A 19474-nucleotide genomic window follows, 5' to 3' on the forward strand; every position below is an offset into this window, starting at 1 on the left:
AAGACCTCAACCTTATATAGTTTATGAGGTGGCTTGGCATGTAGAGATATGGAAACAGACTTAACATAGGGGCACGAGTGGCAGAGTTAATAATAAGTGGGTCATGGATATGACAAGAAATAGCGTGTCTGTACACAAAAATGTTTATTAGATAAATTTATGCAATACGTACCACAGGGTGCATTGCTTTAAGACAAATAAGATTCACTTATTGGGTACAGAATGAGCAAGATTACTAAACAGAATAATTATAAGAAATTATATGTATGAATGTGTGCATACATGGACAGTGTATATATGTATATAAATTAGTACACGTGTAAAACTGATCTTAATACACTACAGTATTTCACGACAAGAAAACTAAATATAAAGATTCTCACACTGTTTCAGATAATAGTCACATTAAGTGAAACTTAAATACTGTGAACAAATTAAAGTTGAAATTTGTTTTTTTTTGTTAATAATTATAAGATCATTATATTACTTTGACAAAACTTCCAAGCGTAGGCAACATTTAAAAACAGACTGGAAAGAAACATCCCAACACCTTTTAGTTTAGCAGCAACTGTTGGAGTTTATATATATAGCACACACCTTTATATACAGTACACATTTCAACAGTACAAACACTGCTACTGCATATTACAAAAAATCTTGCAACCATTTCCATTAAAGGTTATTTTAATTGGGCACATAACAGATGCATAATACAACATTCTTTATCATAGTTTTAAGACTTGATCCAGTCATATTCTTCTCTATTACACACCACATGTTCATAATGTTCTGTTAAGCAAGTTCACTGTACAGGCTAATGAATGTGCCACTTAGCGAGGTCACACAAGATGTGCATATTAAGAGCGTCGTATAATTGGCAATATTCTCTATACATTACTGACAATAAGTGCAACAATATTACTCATACTTGCCCAAAATTAACACTGATCAACAACATACTGGCATATAATATATATATATGTATATATATATATATGTATATATATATATGTATATATGTATATATGTATATATATATATATATATATACAAAAAAAAAAAATAACTACATTTAACTTCCCATACTATTCCAAGGTCTGCAGGAATATCAAAACTTCTAAATAATTTTTTTGATGAAGCACAGCATCTGATCACCATTTTCTGACATTTGACTTTATGCAAATCCTATATACGTGTGGTTTGTCAGAAAAGGTTCATTTTTTTTTTTAATAAAGGCTCAATCTGCCATTATTCAAGCCTATAGCAATTACTTCATATTTAGGTCATCTATTCTAAGAGGAAAACCAGTGTGCGCGCGCATGTTTGTATACATATACACAGTGACACCTCAACTTACGTATGCCGCCTCTTTACGAACTTTTCGGGTTACGAGCCCAATTTCTTTGTAAAATCTGATTCGGGTTACGAACTTTGCCTTGGGTAACGTAGTTTATTGATACGTGTATGGCCGAACTAGTGCGTGGTGGCACGGCGACAGCACCTCAGTTTACCAGTGCCTCCTGCCTAGTGACAATCACACGTGAATTCTTTATAAAGAATTTCAGTGTTTTTCGGATTTTGGGGCATTTGAACATAAAAGTAATTATTATATATCTCACCATGGGTCCCAAGAAAGTCAGTGGTAAGGATCAACCAAAGAAAACAGTTGTGAGTAGAGGCAGTAGAGAATGTCCCTTCCTCATTAAGAAAATGTGTGAAGTATGGGAAGTAAGTAATTATCAAAAGAAGGCACCAAACCAGGAAGGCTATGTAGCACCATCAAATGTGCAGAATAATCAGAGGGCGCTAAATATCACCAAGGATGCCAATACGAGAACAAAAACGCATAAGGCGAACGATATCAAAAGTATCCTAGTCACCAAGAATTCTATTGAGGGACAGGTGACCGTGAGGGGCGGTTGGATAGCAAGACACACGCTCATCCTGGAAGTCGGGACATTCAAGAAGGACATGCACGACCGTAAGAGGGACAATGCAATTAGGACAATAAGGAGCAGGGCGGCGCTCCATCAAGTGACCATGGGTTAAGCGAGTATGGCCAATACGCAACCTTGCCAGAGCTGTTTCCCATCGCCGGTTACGGTGGTAGGAGGACGGCCACGAGGAAACACAACATTTAAGAGAACGTAGTTTGTTACCAGTAACAGACAACCAAGAAGCCTGCCACAGGCAAGGATGGAGGAATGGATAACCGGGTAATGAAGTATGGGAAGAACTGCAAAGTTTTGTTGAAGAAACTCACCCAGATAAAGCTGTAGAAGGCCGTTGCATTGACCTTTTAAATGACAATGTGATATTTTACTACAGACAAGTGCTAAAATGTAGGGAAAACAAGTGTTTTTAGAGAGATTCTTAATAAGACAAGCAAGCAGTGAGCCACAACCAGTTTCTAGTGATACTTCTGCAAAAACGTAGGAGAGAGTACCCCAGCAAAGTCATCACTGCCTGATGTTATAATGGAAGGGGACTCCCCTTCCAAACAGTAACACCTTACGAACAGGCTCTGGGGAACGGATTAAATCGTAAGCTGAGGTACCACAGTGTGTATGGTGTGTGTGTGTGTGTGTGTGTATTCACCTAGTTGTGCTTGCAGGGGTTGAGCTCTGCTCTTTTGGCCTGCCTCTCAACTGTCAATCAATCAATGTATATGTAAAATAAAATATATATATATATATATGTGTATGTATGTATATGTGTGTGTATATATATGTATATGTGTGTGTATATGTGTGTGTGTATATGTGTGTGTGTATATGTGTGTGTGTGTGTATATATATGTGTGTGTGTGTGTATATATATGTGTGTGTGTGTGTGTGTGTATATATATGTGTGTGTGTGTGTATATATATGTGTGTGTGTGTGTGTGTATATATATGTGTGTGTGTGTGTGTGTATATATATGTGTGTGTGTGTGTGTATATATATGTGTGTGTGTGTGTATATATATGTGTGTGTGTGTGTGTGTGTGTGTGTATATATATGTGTGTGTGTGTATATATAGTGTGTGTGTGTACATACATACACACACACAGTACTTATAATCACAATCATGTAGAGTTAACAATGCACAAAGATGTGTAATGGGAAACCGATTTACATATACAGGATATACCAGCATCAATTATCAACATCCTTCTAAATATACAAAATAAAACACTGGAAAATTTTTCACGGTTCCCAGGACACGGGAAAATTTGGTCATCAAAGTAAAACAAGACAAAAAACTTTATCCATGAACCCAATTAATTTTACCTTCCACAACAAACAGGAAGTAGAGTACTGTGCATTACTAACATAATAGGAAACATTAAGCGATTGAATTGCTCACAAGTTCTATAGCTCGATTGTGCAAACCTCCGAGCCTTCAAGAACAACATGCCATATTAGAATTGCTACGTCAAATAGATGCTTTTACCATTTAAGTATTTATTAAGTGCCAAGCCCAGAAGGATATATAATATCTGTGTTCCAGAATAGTCAAGCCTTCCTAATTATTACTCGGTATGCCGTCACTTTTAGCAAATAAATGACGGGTCATTACACACAAGTTCCACCCAAGAGGAGACTCCCAGTTTGTGCCTATGTTCCACTGTATTAGTCATGCTGCAAAAAGCCTAATAGTTCACCTACAATACTCCCTTTTCAAATCAAAGCTATAGGACACTACACCTATGTACCCATTAACTTGCACTCTTTGTGCATGCATTGAACATGATAGCAGACAGGTTACGTGATAGTAAACAAACGTATGTTCAACGTTCTACCTCAAAACTTTTAACGTTTACTTGGGCTCAAATGGGGGTTCATCATTATGCTACCGTCTATTATTTTGTTGCTTAAACACATCCGTGGTCTTATGCAAAGAAAATGCACGGTAGTATAATTGAAAAGCAGTCATGCAACACGGTAACAATATATAACAGGGTATTCATCAAATAATGGTAATATGTCTATTTAAACTTTAAGGGAATAAAAAAAAGAAACATGACCAAATTAAACCCAAAATGCCAAATCAGCTTGACAAGTATAACAGCAACCAGTGACATCATGATACAGAGATGCAAGGCATTTTGCTTCACAATCGAGATATACGTGGAAAATATGCTGAGCACAAACCTAAACTGAATAGTCTAAAACTTGTAAATAATAAGTGATAGTCAAAACATATTGTGACAGTCAATGTAATGTCAAATAAGTAATACTCATGAACTAAAAAGAGTTAAGGTCAAGATATGAAAACTGTCGAGATCACCAACAATAAGTAAAAATTATCAAGAGTGCTAAGCCAGGATGGTTATCTACCACTGTTAACAATATTTCAGAATTCCTAAATATCATTCAAGGTTCCAAATATAAAAGTAGAAAAAAAAATTGGGGTTCAACTTACATTGTCAATACAGGACTTTTACTGCACTGACAAAATAGTTATCATGGCAAATTTGATTCCATAGGGCACTTTGCATCTTACAGGTGGATAATGAGTTCATGTTAAGTAAATGGATGGCCAAATCTGGAGACACAAAGTTAAATTAAAAACTACACATCCTCTACGATCACAATGCTGATGCTAAAAGTTGCACTGAAAGTTTAACAGTGAATCATTTGGCAACTGTGTGCGTAAAAGGTGGTTTATGCAATTCACGGTGTGTAACAATGAAGGTATAAAACTCTGTGGAAAACTCAGATTGGGGACACAATGTAGGTACTTGTCCATGAGCATAATTATTTATGAGATAACTAATCACTATCATTAGATCATAATTTATATCAAAATATGAGGCTGCTTTTTTTTTTAAATTTAGACTTGCTACAAACCCATTCACTGCATAAACTACATCACCCTATGGGAATCTATCCCTAGTCACATAATGGTACGACTTCATGTTTTTTTTATATCCACATATATACCTCATCTGTTGTTAGTGAACAGAAAAGTGTAAACCTCAATGTGCCAGATTCTTATTTCTATCTATAACAGGTTCTGCAGCAAAGAAAACGTACTCAAATTTATGTTTACAGAGTAGCAAACACTATAGAAAATTGAATAAACATGATACGAATATGAATGTCAGAGGCAGATTCATGTTGGCAACGCACTTAAGAGTGGGAACAAGGAATTGGAAAGTTGGGAGAAAAAAATAACAAAAAATTATCTGGATTATTAACACCATAAACAAAGGACTATTACACTGCTATTTCTTTTCATACGTATTTGGGAGGATTATTATACAACAACTACATGTAAAATAGCTAACAAGTCTAATCATTAAACGAAGGAAGGTTGTTAATAACAACACAAAAATTTGATTCACATAAGTTCAGAGACAGAGTGGAGGGAAATAACTACTAATCTATTACATTTTTTTAAGAAAAAATGCTTAGTGTGTTGATTGGTACATGCACCCCAAGACCATCAATTAATTAAAAAAAAATTGCAAGAATAGTGCTTAAAAATTAATTTAAAAACCTGTAATTAAAGTATACATTAATAAATTGGGAGTTTCATTCCTTTACCTGTGCAATATTAATTTCCTTTTTTTGTTTTTTTGTATTGTTTTGTTTTGAGAATTAGCATATGAATGTTTAGATTTTCTGTTTAGAAAACATGCACATGTATACCAGTGTATTTTTGTATGCATATGATCACGTATACACGTGTGCATGAACACTTCATCGCAAGTGTTTAAAGATCATTTATCTAAAAGACAAAGTGCATGTGCTCCATGTCCCTTTTATTCCAATTCACGAGTAATAATGTATTACTCGGAGAATTAAAAAAATTAGATTTTCGACATATTTTAAATACCGTATACAGTAACTTTCAAAACTCGAAGGAGTTGTTTAACCTTGCATAATCTATTACAATTAATAGGTTAATATGGGGGATGGATCCACTTCAATTCTTAACAAAAGAATATTTTTTGATATCTTTGTAAACATACAAAGCCAGCTGCTGTATCTCAAAACAGTCTCCAAAAATATAGGCAATGCTTTTTTGTAACTGTTCAAGAACGAGGATGGGGAAAGCAATGGGAGACTGTCCACGAAAGCGTGTTTTTACTCTTAAAAGTATCGAAACTAACATTGGTATTCTTTCAGAGAAATATGGACTACTTTCTCTCAAATCCAAACATGCTGTGCCATTCCAGTTTTTAAATAAAGTACAATATCTAACAAGATTATTATTCCTGTACCAAGGTACAATTGATATTACTCATGATGAGCCTTCAACGAGCCTGAAGAGTGCATTATATAGAGCTGTGTCAGCTATTACTAATTGCATAAACTGGACAATTTTAAATTGGAGAAAATAAAACAATATATAATATCACTCAATGCATCGGATTATTGTTCTTGTTTGGTTGCTAACATATGACAAGGAGATGCAGTATCCCAAACCAGTTATTATACACCAAAAAATTAAGCAAGACCATTATCCAAGACAAATAATTCACAATTTATACTTCTACCAATTCATAAAATTTTGTGCATAAACTTACATATCAAACTGTATTAATTTAAAGTAAATATTGTAATCAAGTGTGTCAAGATCAAATGAAGCATGGTGGCACTTTAAAGCAAAACAAGCAAGGACAAACCTCTACAAAGTCAATGTTGAATATATGCTCAACACATCACTAGTTTTGATATCACAATTGACAAAGAGGGGCACGTAGCACTTCCATTTATACATGCCTAAAACCTACTATGCTACCACAGATTTTTAATTTCATTCTATAATCTTCTCGTCTGACTCTTACTCTATAATATTATCTCGTATATCACATATTTCACTCAACCAACGAACCCCAATAACTGCCACAATATAACTGCCACTAGCTCAGAGGCATAAGAATCCAGTTACTAATTTTCCTCATGATAATTGTGGCATACCGTTCACTGTGTTGTCCGGACAGTGATACCCATCAGCTTAGCAGCTTTGGCTTTTTTCACCCATATCAGTAACTATCACATTTTTCACAACAAATAAGACCATCAAGACTCAACAATATGGAGGAGAAAAAGCTCCAAGTCTATCAGGGCAAAATGCCTGCTAGCAACCTTTCCAGAAAATACACAGGACCCTTGTTGCCAATCCAATGCCTTCTGTCTCCATCAGTTGCGACTCACATCCATTGGTGAAGGAGGAGCAACTGGATGAGGAGAGGAGGGTAAATGAGGTGCTGGAACAAGTGGAGGATGATGTGGTGGTGTCGAGTTGGATGATCCCGATGTGCTAGACGAGGGATGGTGCGAGGCTGGTGTGGCCAACAGAGCAGAACTACTTGGGGGAGGGGCAATTGGTTTAACAAATCGTTCTTGTGAAGTACGACTTCCATGTCTCTGGAACTAAAGAAAATAATATTTAAATCAAATATTGTACAAATTTTATTAATTTGCCTGGTAATGTGACTTTCATACAATAATAAGAATATTTATGACTAGCAAGTCAACATTAATATTGTACAGCACTACTATTTAGTTTTAAAACTTATTTACACACTTCTACAGAAAATGTATTTATTCCAAATAATTTTCTAAAGCAGTACATATTTGTTTAGGATAGTTACTGTACTGCCAATGATAAACCTAAAACCCAATGGCTTGCCTAAAAGTAATATGCTGAAAAATTCATTTAGACTATCAACTTAGAAAAAAAAAAATCACTTATAGGTAGCAGTAACTAACAAATATCGGTTGGAAATTAGTAATGCCAAAAGCAAATTATTTTGTTAATTGACACCCAACACAAAATTTTAATTACTGAAAAGTAAATTGTATTATAGATAAGTACAGTACTGGACGTGATAAACTTCTCCCCACCTTTGAAGAAATTAAATAAAGCATTATATTCAAAGATCTTGCATCAATCCTAAGAGTGAAAATTTTTCACCATTATACTAACATGAATATCTTTTATTCCTAACCCATGAACATGAACAGAATTGATGAAAAATTGGTAATTATCAAAAGATGGCTTTAAACCAGTAAGGCCAAATTTGTGTTGAAACCTTTATACTGTATGTTTATGCACTAATGTGCTATTAAAGGCACCACTGCAAAAGCTGTAATCAAGTGACATGCTTAACCTCAGGGCTGTGCAGCTTAATAGCTGGCAACCCTCCGGTTACCTTGTGATGATTTCGGGGCTCAACGTTCCCGCGGCCCAGTCCTCCTGGTTGCTGGACAGGTCAACCAGGCTCTTTGACGCAGCTGTTCGCAGCCTGGTTGATCAAGTAAGACAGAAACTGCACAAGAAAACAAAAAAATACTTTTCTTTCTAATATTGTTAAAATTAGTTCCCTAATCACAGGAAATTTTGTTTGTTTGCGATATACTTTGGCGGTGATAGGGGGAAGAAGTATAACAAGATACAGGCACTGACTACATGACTGAACATGAACAGAATTGATGAAAAATTGGTAATTATCAAAAGATGGCTCTAAACCAGTAAGGCCAAATTTGTATTGAAACCTTTATACTGTGTTTGAAACCTTTAGGCGTTAAAGCGCCTAAAAGCAAAAGGCTCTGCTCCAGCCAAGCCCTGTGGTGGGAGTTGTCACAAAAATATTACTGTATTACTTAATTATTTCAATGGCTATCAGTGTTTTTTTCCAGCAGTAATATTCAATGGTGTGCAACATGAATAAACTTTTATAATAATATGTGTGGACCATCGCTATACTCAAAAATATGGAATACTGGTTATCAGAGTTCAACCTAGACTCGCATATTTTGCACTAAATTCTAACAGCATGCATTGAATATGTAACATTTTTTTTATATTTTGAATGTTTTTACCATGGATTTTTCAAGTGCAATGCTGTATTGGGCTGTCAATATTATTATTTTTATCAAAACATATAGAATATTGGTACACACATATTCATGTCACTAATACCAGTTAAATATTACTGTACAATATATTCTTTGAATAATAAACATACTGTTTTTGCTGTTAATACACACTATACACACATTATATATATCTATTTTCATAAAGGAGTCCCTATTGTTGGAAATACCCAACACTTATTCATCATTTTTTGCACTTCAATAAATCATCCTTGTACTAATAATTGTAATTTACTAATATTACTAACTTGCAGATAAAACAATATTAATACCTTTCCTACTGTGCAATTATTCGCCAAATCTTTCCTACTATGTGGCATGGTTGCGTCAAGCAAATCAGCAGAGGGAAAGATAACATCTACATTTCAGAGAATTGAGTTCTATTCTCTTTTCATACCAATATTCTTTCTAAGAATTATTGACTGATACTGTTGACCAGTGATCATATAAAATTGCGTTATTAGCTGAAGATTACCAGATAACAGTACATTCTGTTATCACAGACTAGCATGGAGGAACGAATTTCTCCATCCACTTCTCGTAGATATGAACTCCATTTCATGTCAATTATTATACGACAAGAATACAAATAATACCACCTCTCTTATAACAACTCCTAGTCTTAATGTTTCGCGTGGTTGAATAAATTAATAGTAGAAGAATTCTCCATGTCAACTCTGTGTGCCTTTGTGCATGCATGGATGAGACCAGGAGGAGGGAGGGCGAGGGAGACGCCATATTAACTTTGGTAGAGAACAGCAGTGTCCAGGAACTCATCAAATTCCAGTCCTTAAATTACGTCCTTCTAGCAACAGAGGAGGCCAGAGGATTGGGATAGTTTTCTTAATCAACGAACACTCGGCTTGGCAACTATAAGTTCCTAATTTTGTTTAGTATTGTGATCACACGTTAAACATATGGGAGGGTTGTCGTTAAGCCGTAGGAAGAAAAGAATCAAACCAGTATGTTTCCCATCTTACTCTTCCCTCAATTTCTTTTGGGAAATTATGTCTTGTAATTCTTATGTAGACAAATTTTTACAATGTAACTGCCTTTCAACTCCCGAATCCATGTCAAGCAAGATAGGCTACGCCACGATCACATGGAACAAATTACCTGACGCAACAAGTTATCAGTGACGCTTGGCGACAGATGTTCACGTTTCTCACTTCTTACAGCTAAGCCATTGTCATAGTATTAAGTAGCCATAACTAACCCTTAGTTGATTATTGATATTCTATATAAATCATTTCATTTATTAACATTTGATTAATTCTAGAAATCAAATTTATGATTACTTTATATGCCATATAATTATTATTGATATTTCTTATGTATTCATGATTTATTCTGATGAAGAACCAGCATCGGATTATTGTACTATTAATGTAGCATTCACTTAGCGCCTGTACCCCACAAAGTTTGAGTGAGTGAGTTTGACTCTTAATTTAATTATAATATACAGTCTTATTAATGTTTCACATTACACCATTATTCCTCAAGATCCATAGGCAGTAGTTCGTGAATTTAGTTTCAATACATTTGCTCATTTCAGTTTCCCCTTTTTCACAAAAGGGGTGGTCCTTCACAGCTATCGAATGTAATGATTATTTTTATTAACATTCTGAGTCAGACTTTCCCACACATAAGGCTCCCTGGAGCTATCAGGCTGATGTGTGTTATTAGTCTGGGGTTTCAGTCAATTGGAATTCAGCCTACCGGGGACCATGAGCCAGAACCTGGCCCCATCAGAGAGGAAAGGGAGCAATGGCCAATAGAACCCCCACCTCCATGTGGTTGGGGCATTCCATGTCTGCCATTGACCAGGGTTGGCACCCAGAAAGATAGGCATAAAAACAAAACAAAACGAACCCCACTTGATAAGAAATTGCGACTAAAAACTGAACAGGGAGGCAAAACTCAACCTACAACTTAAGGAAACAAGCAAATGTCACACCTTACTGTCATGCCGCCTGTCCATTCAGCCCCCCCCCCCTCCAGGAGGGGGAGGAGCAGTCCTGGATTCCCTGTGTCGGCTACCCAAGCCATCCAGTTTGGAGGGTGGGCATCAAAAGGAAACGGAACTGTCAACCAGAGGGAGGGAGGGAGGGTTGCCAGGGAGCCACCGAGAGTCACCCCAAAATGGCGTTTCATTACATTCAATGTTGGTTTTCTGAGGGAAGCCACTATGGCTCCCTGGAGCTACATCACCAAAAAAAGGGAAATAGGGACTTACCCGGGAGACAGACATCACTCACTCCTCAACTCAAAGTCGTGACAATTGGGTGCAGCCTGCGACCTAAAGCCACAAATGGATGACTAGGCCCAGGAATAATGACGAAATAATAAGCGGCCAGGATCCTGTTCAACTTCCAAAATCTAATATTTTTATTTCCAGACATTCCTGGCCTGAATGTCAGCTCAAAACATATTGCCAAAGACGGCAGCCAAAGCAGCAAACTTCCTAATGTTAAGGGCACGAGGATAGACTGCAGGTTGGCTAGACTTAATAACTCTGCAGACGACCTGGGAGACCCAAGCCCTGGAACAGGGAATGGGGGAACCGGATCAACCCAAAGCGCATCCCCAGCCATGCATGCATCCACGCCTGCGACATATAAAGTCAATAAATCCATGTCCGCATCAATTTATATGACGTGGGTGTGGATGATTAATTCTTCTGAGCTTCTGACTTTCTAGATTCTAGAAAGTCAGCAAAGCTTTACAGTAAGATAACTGAACTACTGGGTACACAAGACTCGAAGCCTCAAAACTGTCAAGTAAGTAAGTAATTATCAAAAGAAGGCACCAAACCGGGAAGGCTATGTAGTACCATCAAACGTGCGGAATAATCAGAGAGCGCTAAATATCACCAAGGATGCCAATACGAGAACAAAAACGCATAAGGCAAACGACATCAAAAGTATCCGAGTCACCAAGAATTTTATTGAGGGACAGGTGACTGCGAGGGGCGGTCGGAAAGCAAGACAAACGCTCGTCCTGGAAGTCAGGACATTCAAGAAGGACATGCACGACCGTAAGAGGGACAATGCAACTAGGACAATAAGGAGCAGGGCGGCGCTCCATCAAGTGACCATGGGTTAAGCGAGTATGGCCAAAACGCAACCTCGCCAGAGCTGTTTCCCATCGCCGGTTACGGTGGTAGGAGGACGGCCACGAGGAAACACAACACTTAAGAGTACGTAGTTTGTTACCAGTAACAGACGACCAAGAAGCCTGCCAACGGGTAAGGACGGAGGAATGGATAACTGGGTAAAAGTCGAAATATGGAATACCTTTACGAGAGATGGGACAAGAGCGGACAGCTTCCTTGGCGGCAGCATCCGCACGCTCATTTAAAGACACACCAATATGGCTGGGAACCCAAGAAAACTTAACCGACTTAAATTTACTATGAACAAGAAACAACCAATGCTGGATCTCAACAACTACTGGATGAACCGGATTAAAGGACCCGAGAGCCATGAGTGCACTACGAGAGTCGACAACAACTACAAAGGAAGACTGACAACGAGAAAGCAGGAGACGAAGAGCATAGAGAATAGCATAAAGCTCCGCTGTAAAGATGCTAGTCTCTGGAGGTAAGCGACACATATAAGTGCGATCAGGAAAAACAACAGTAGCCAACACCGTCCGCAGACTTAGACCCATCGGTGAAGACAGAAACGGAGTGGGAGTGAGAAGAAAAGTGCTCAAGGAAAAGGCGTTTTAGAACCGTAGGAGGGGTAAAAGCTTTAGTGATGCGGGTCGAGGATGTACAAAACCGCGGAAGGGGGACTCTCCACGGGGGCAAAGAAGGAACAACACGAGGAGAAACATTACAAATACGAACGGAAAGAGAATCCTGTAGGCGAGACAACCGGACAGAAAGAGGGAGGTGGTGAAGAGGAACAGGAACCGCAGGAGGGGTAAAAGTTAAAGCACGACAGAGGCGAGAGGAAGGATGTTGTAAGGACTGCGCAAGATAGCGAAGACGGTAGCGATCACAGCGGTCCTGGAGAGACAGGAAGCCAGTGTCAACATACAAGCTAAGGACGGGAGTCGAACGAAAGGCACCAGAACTGAGGCGCAACCCAGTATGGTGCAAAGCATCAAGATGGCGAAGAGTAGAAGGAGAAGCAGACAAGTAAGCAGGGCAACCATAATCGAGCTTAGACAGGACGAGAGAGGAATGTAAAGCAAGGAGAGTGCGCCTATCTGCCCCCCCAAGAAGTATGGGACAATACCCGAAGGAGGGTAAGGGCCTTAAGGAAGAGAGGAATAGACCATTGAGGGCAACCAGAAAAAGAGTAGTGCTCAGAACACTACCCTGGGGCACACCTGCATATTGCTGAAAAGAGGCAGAGAGAGCGGTACCAAGTCGCACCCGAAAGGAACGACGAGAGAGGAAGCTGCGGAGAAAGAGAGGGAGATGACCACGAAGGCCAAAAGAATGAAGTTGAGATAGAATATGATCTCGCCAAGTGGTGTCGTAAGCTTTTTCCAGGTCAAAAAAAGACGGCAACAACGGAGGTCTTCGCAGCAAAAGCAGTATGAATATAGACCTCCAAGTTCACCAGGACATCTGTCGTGCTGCGGCACTTGCGGAAACCAAATTGAGAAGGGGAGAGGTGGTGATGGTGTTCCAGGAACCACATCAGACGAACGTTAACCATACGTTCAAAGAGTTTGCAGACACAACTTGTGAGGGCAATAGGGCGAAAGTCCTTAGGGGAAGTACCCAGAGACCCCAGTTTGCGAACAGGGAGGACAACGGCATCGAGCCAGTCCTCAGGGACTGACGACGACTCCCAAATCCGATCATACAGACTCAGTAAATACCGAGACGTGCACGGAGGGAGATGGCGAAGCATCTCATAATGAATACCATCGGAGCCCGCCGCCGTAGAACCGCAGAGGGCCAGGGCAGAACGAAGTTCAGAGAGAGAGAAGGGATCATTATAGGGAAGCTGAAGATGAGTGCAGAAATCTAAAGGACGAGACTCAAGGACAGGTTTACGAAGAAGGAAAGATTGGGGAAGATGAAGACCAGAGCTAACAGAAGAAAAGTGGGAACCTAGTTCGGAAGCGACCTGCAACGGGTCCGCCACAAGAGTATCATGGAGGTGAAGGACCAGTGAAACATCAGGAACGAACCTACCCGCTATCTTGCGGATACGCTTCCAGATCTGTGGCAGAGTAGTTTCGGACGTAATTGTGGAGACATAAGATGCCGAACATTCACACTTAGCCGTACGGATGACCCTACGGGCCACCGCACTCGTTTTCAGAAAGAAAAGAAAAGAATCGGCCGTCTGCCGACGGCGGTGCCTCTTCCAGGCTGCACGCTTAAAGCGGACAGCCCGAGCACAGTCCGCATTCCACCAGGGAACGCACTTCCGCAGACCCCGAGAGGAAGAGTGAGGAATAGAGCAGAGGGCAGCGTCGAAGACTGTGTCATGAAAAAGGAGGAGAGCACGAGGGAGAGGTCAGAGAGAGCAGCACCGAGGGTAAATAGGTTCCAGTCCGCCTTAGCAAACTGCCACCTAGGGAAGGAGAGGGAAGGGCGAAAAGAGAAAAAGGAACAAGGATGGGGAAATGATCACTGCCATGGAGGTCATCAAGAACCTGCCATGTGAAATCTAAGTAAAGAGAAGAAGAGCAGAGAGAAAGATCAAGACAGGAAAGGGTGCGAGTCCGAGAGTCCAAATGAGTGGGCTCACCAGAATTCAGAAGAGACAGGGAAGAAGAGAGGATAAACGGCTCAAGAAGGCGACCTCGGGTATTCGTCAGAACATCACCCAAGAGAATGACGACAATTGAAATCACTCAGCATGAGCACAGACTCCGGCAAGGAGTCCAGGTGTTGTTTCAAATCAGGAAGAGAAAGCGGGACACTCGGGGGGAGATAAATGGAACAAACGGTGTACCATTTCCCCTCAAAGATACGAGCAGTAGAACAATAGAGAGGCGAAGGAAAAAGTAAGGGGACAAAGGGAAAAGGAACAGGGCCGACAGGAGGGGTAATGGCCAAAGTACGACATAAGGGGACAGAGTGAGGGTGTTGTAGGGATCGCGCAAAGTAGAGAAAACAGTAGCGATCACGGCGATCCAGGATGGACAGGATGCCATTCAGGCTCAGGATAGGAGTCGTACGAAAGGCACCAGAGTTGAGGCATAGCACAGTATGGTGAAGAGCATCAAGATGACAAACAGATGAGGGAGAAGCAGATGAGTAAGCAGGGCAACCATAATCGAATTTAGACAGTACGAGAGAAGACTGTAAAGAGAGGAGTGCGCGTTTATCAGCTTCCCAGGAAGCTTGGGACAAAACCTTAAGCAAGTTAAGGGCCTTAGAGCATTCAACTCTGAGGTAAGAGACATGGGGCGACCAAGACGACCAAGTGTCAAAGATTAACCCCAGAAGTTAACAGAATCCTCATACAAAAGAGGACTACCATAAAGTAACAGAGGGGGTCAAGGAACGACCTACTTCCAAGTAAAAGTCATATCAAAAGTCTTAGCTGTAGAGAACTTGAAGCCATAACTGAGGACCCAGGACGACACGGCATCAATCTCACGTTGAAGCCGCCATTGGAGGAAAGGCAAGCCATCACCTTGACAGCCGAGGGTAAGATCATCAACATAAAGAGCAGAGAAAATGTCAGATAGAAGGGAGGAAAGTAGACTACCAAGGGCAACCAGGAAAAGTGTAGTGCTCAGAGAACTACCTTGAGGTACACCTACATATTGCCGAAAAGAGGCAGAAAGAGAGCGGTAACAGGCTGCACTCGAAAGGAATGATGAGAGGGGAAGCTCTGGAGGAAGAGGGAGATTACCACGAAGGCCAAAAGAATGGAGTTGGGATAGAATATGATATCTCCAGGTGGTGTCATACGCCTTTTCCAGGTCAAAAAGAACAGCAACCATGGAGGTCTTCCCAGCAAAGGCAGTACGAACAGAGACCTCCAAGTTCACCAAGACATCAGTCGTGCTGCAACACTGCAACAAAAGCCAAACTGAGAAGGGGAGAGGTGGTGATAGCATTCCAAGAACCTCATCAGACGAACACTGACCATACGCTCAAAGAGTTTGCAGATGCAACTCATTACAACAATGGGGCAGAAGTCTAGGGAAAGACCCTGGAAAACCAGGTTTCCAAATAAGAGAAACAACCGCCTCAAGCCAGTCCTCAGGGACTGACGACGACTCCCAGACATGATTATAGACACACAATAAAAACTGAAATGTGCATGGAGGGAGATGGCGAAGCATCTCATTATGAATATCATCTGAGCCTGCTGCCATAGAACTGCAGATGGCTAGGGCAGACTGGAGTTCTGAGAGAAAGGAGTGTTATAAGGAAGCTGAAGATGAGTGCAAAAATCTAAGGGACAAGATTCAAGAAAGGTTTATGAGTAAGGAAAGAATGAGGAAGATAAGAACCGGAGGTAACAGTCGAAAAGTGTGAATCCAATTCCGTCGCGACTGACATTGGATCCATCACAATAGAACCACGGAGGTGAAGGACTGGCGAGACATCTGGAACAAACTTACCCGCTATCTTGTGTATTTTCTTCCAGATTAGGGGCAGAGGAGTGTCAGATGTAATTGTGGAAACGAAAGATCTCCAACCCTCATGCTTAGCTGTACGGATGGCCCTATGGGCCACCGCACTTGCCTTCCGAGACAAAATAAAAAAATCGGGCGTCTGTCGACAATGGTGTTTGTTCCAGGCTGTACACTTACAGTGGACAGCTCGAGCACAGAGCAGAGGACAGCATAAAAAAAAACAGTGTCATGAAAGAGGAGGAGGGCTCAGGGAAAAGGCAGATCAGAGAGGTCTGAAAGAGTATTGCATAAGGTGAAGAGGTTCCAGTCAGCCTTGGCAAATTGCCACCTAGGGAAGGAGAGGGAAGGGTGAAAAGAAAAGGTGACAAGGATGGGAAAATGGTCACTTATGTAGGTCATCAAGAACCTGCCAGGTGAAGTGTTTACCAGTGTATCCCACCTAGTGTTGACTGCATTTGAATTCGTTGTGAAAAATTTCATTGTTTTTCATTTTTTTTTTCTAATCAGAAAAGTTTTTGTTATGTCCATGGGTCTTCATGGCGTGATATGTAATGGTCAGAACTGCAAAGTTTTGCTGAAAAGACTTGCCCAGATAAAGCTGTAGCAGGCTGTTGCATTAACCTTTTTAATGACGATGTGATGTCTTTCTACAGACAAGTGTTAAAACATATGGAAAAATAAGTGTCTATAGACAGATTCTTAGCAAGACAAACAAGCAGTGAGCCACAACCAGGTTCTAGTGGTATACCTGCAAAACATAGGAGGTGAGTACCCCAGAAATGTCATCACTCCCTGATGTTATAATGGAAGTGGACAACTGTTCCAAACACTAATACCTCTCTTCCCCCTCCTCACCATCGTCCATATGCCAACAAGAGTCCTCAATAAAAATAAGGATCAGTAAAAAAACATGAATAGTATTCTGTATAAAATGTATTTTTAAGTTAATATTCTTGGTGTGTGGAACAGATTCATTCAATTTGCATTACGTTTATGGAAAAATTTTATTCGGTTTACGATCCGTCTCTTGGAACGGATTAAATTTGTAAACCGAGGTTCCACTGTATGTACTCGAGTCTTGTGTAAAGCAGTCTTTATTCATAAAAAGAGGAACAACCGATGCATAAATTGATTATTACCCTTTGGTCTGAGGACGTGTAGCCAACAATACCACACCTAACCCCTGCTGACCAGCCACTAAATTACAATGAAACTCGTTTTTTTCCCACCATTATAAAAATATTTGCGGTCAGTGGTCATTATACCCAAATTCTACTTTGGGTGAGAGACTTCAAACTTTCCATAACATGGCCCAGTGCATCAAAATAGTACACCATATGTTATTAATTTAGTGAATATTCAAACTTGGCATAAAAGGGTAAAGCAGCATAAGGCAGAACACACAGTGCAGTCTATAGCAGTATTAATTGTCACACACACACACACACAACTGTTATACAGTATAGGACAGGATATGGCAAGGAAAACTATTATAAAGGACAGGATATGGCACGAAGAAGTTGGTCTTCTTGACAATCCACTTTTTCTTGCTTAAAGATGCATCCACTGGTCCTTGAGGACAACAGCTGTAATGTTACTGCATTATTGTCAATTCAAATTTTTAGAAATAAATCGTCATATGAGCAATAAAAAATTACAATCCTGCTTCAAGCAACACCGTCGAGTCATCTTTACATTCCATTTTCTTTTATATTTTTAGAAGATATTTAAATGTTATCAGAATTATTGGCAAAAATCGAGCATTTAACATAATTAAACTCCTTTTTTCAATTTGACCCTTTAGCTCTTCAAGACTTAGCACTGGTATAGTGAAGACTTGGGGAAATGCACCAGGCTTCTGAAATCTATGGTGACTCGCCAGAAGTCAGGACTAGAGGCTGGCTCTCTCAAGGTGAGGGAAGCTTGGGGATCAAAGACCTATCTAAAATAATGAAAAACCCACTAGTAAAGATTGGTGAAATAAAACAAGTCACTGCCTAAACTAGTAAATGAATCATGAGGTAAACCAAGGCAAATGATTATTGCTGCAGAGAAATAGTCCTAACCTTTATGACACCAAATGGTGGGCCAGGTCGCTTCAGGTTCTGGTCAAGCACCTACCTCACTCCTGAGCCATCAGTACCAAACCACAAAAACCTCAAGGGAGCAACAGCAACAAAGCAGGAATGGGGAGCTACTGAGAGGCCAGCAACAAATCCAGCGTTTAATGTAATGAAACGCCATTTTTTGAGCGAGACCTGGAGGCTCCCCGGAGCCATCTGGGCTGATATGAAAGTATTACTCTGGCATCAGTCAAGAGAATGGAGGTCTTAGGCCTACCGGGGACCACGAACCAGAACCTGGCCCCCTTCAGAGAGGCACAAGGAGCAATGGCCTATAGAAACCCCCGTGTGGTTGGAAGCATTCTAAGTCTGCCATCGACCAGGTCAGGCACCCAGAAACGTAAGCGCCCCAAAACAAACCCCTATTCTGGTTACGAAATTGCTATTGAAAACCGAACTAGTGAACAGAACTCCCCAAATGAAAACGAGCATATGAGCATGATGTCACCACATCACTGTGCCACTGGTCTGCGTAGCTCCCACCCCCCCCCCTCCATGGGAGGAAGACGGGGATGCCGCCAGACCCCCACGCCGGCTATCCACCCTGCAGTTCTGAGGCTGGATGTCAAAAACTGTGAAAAAAAAAATCACCAACCGGAAGGAAGGAGGGTTGCCGGGGAGCTTCTGGGTCTTGCCCAGAAAATGAAATTTCATTACATTCAATGCTGGTTTTCTGGGGGTGGGGGGCCTTCGGCTCCCCAGAACTACTTATCCAAAGACAAAAACAAGAGGAACTTACCCGGGAGGCGGTCGGCACTCACACTGCAACTCTAAGTCGAGACAACTGGCTGCACCTGCCGACCCAACGCGACACAGGCCCGATTAGGTCCAGAAACATGGACAAGGTAGTGAGTGGCCAGGACTCTGTTCAACCTCCAAAAACCCCGCACCCGAATGTCAGC

General features: G+C 40.5%; 1 protein-coding gene across 2 annotated transcripts in view; it reads right to left on the reverse strand.

Annotated features, from left to right (window-relative positions):
* Positions 1-127: 127 nt before the first annotated feature.
* LOC123746842 (coiled-coil domain-containing protein 6) overlaps positions 128-19474 on the reverse strand; it is a 90122-nt gene continuing 70775 nt past the window's right edge. Inside the window, exon 8 of one of the 2 annotated variants that reach the window (XM_045728643.2) lies at positions 128-7371. In XM_045728643.2, the coding sequence (XP_045584599.1) occupies positions 7138-7371 (234 nt within the window). In that variant the 3' untranslated portion in view covers positions 128-7137. Of the gene's footprint in view, positions 7372-17364; positions 18036-19474 lie in introns of those variants that run through there. The other variant, XM_069321667.1, reaches the window with a different exon arrangement.

Source organism: Procambarus clarkii, chromosome 10, assembly GCF_040958095.1.
Source record: "Procambarus clarkii isolate CNS0578487 chromosome 10, FALCON_Pclarkii_2.0, whole genome shotgun sequence".
Lineage (NCBI taxonomy): Eukaryota > Metazoa > Arthropoda > Malacostraca > Decapoda > Cambaridae > Procambarus > Procambarus clarkii.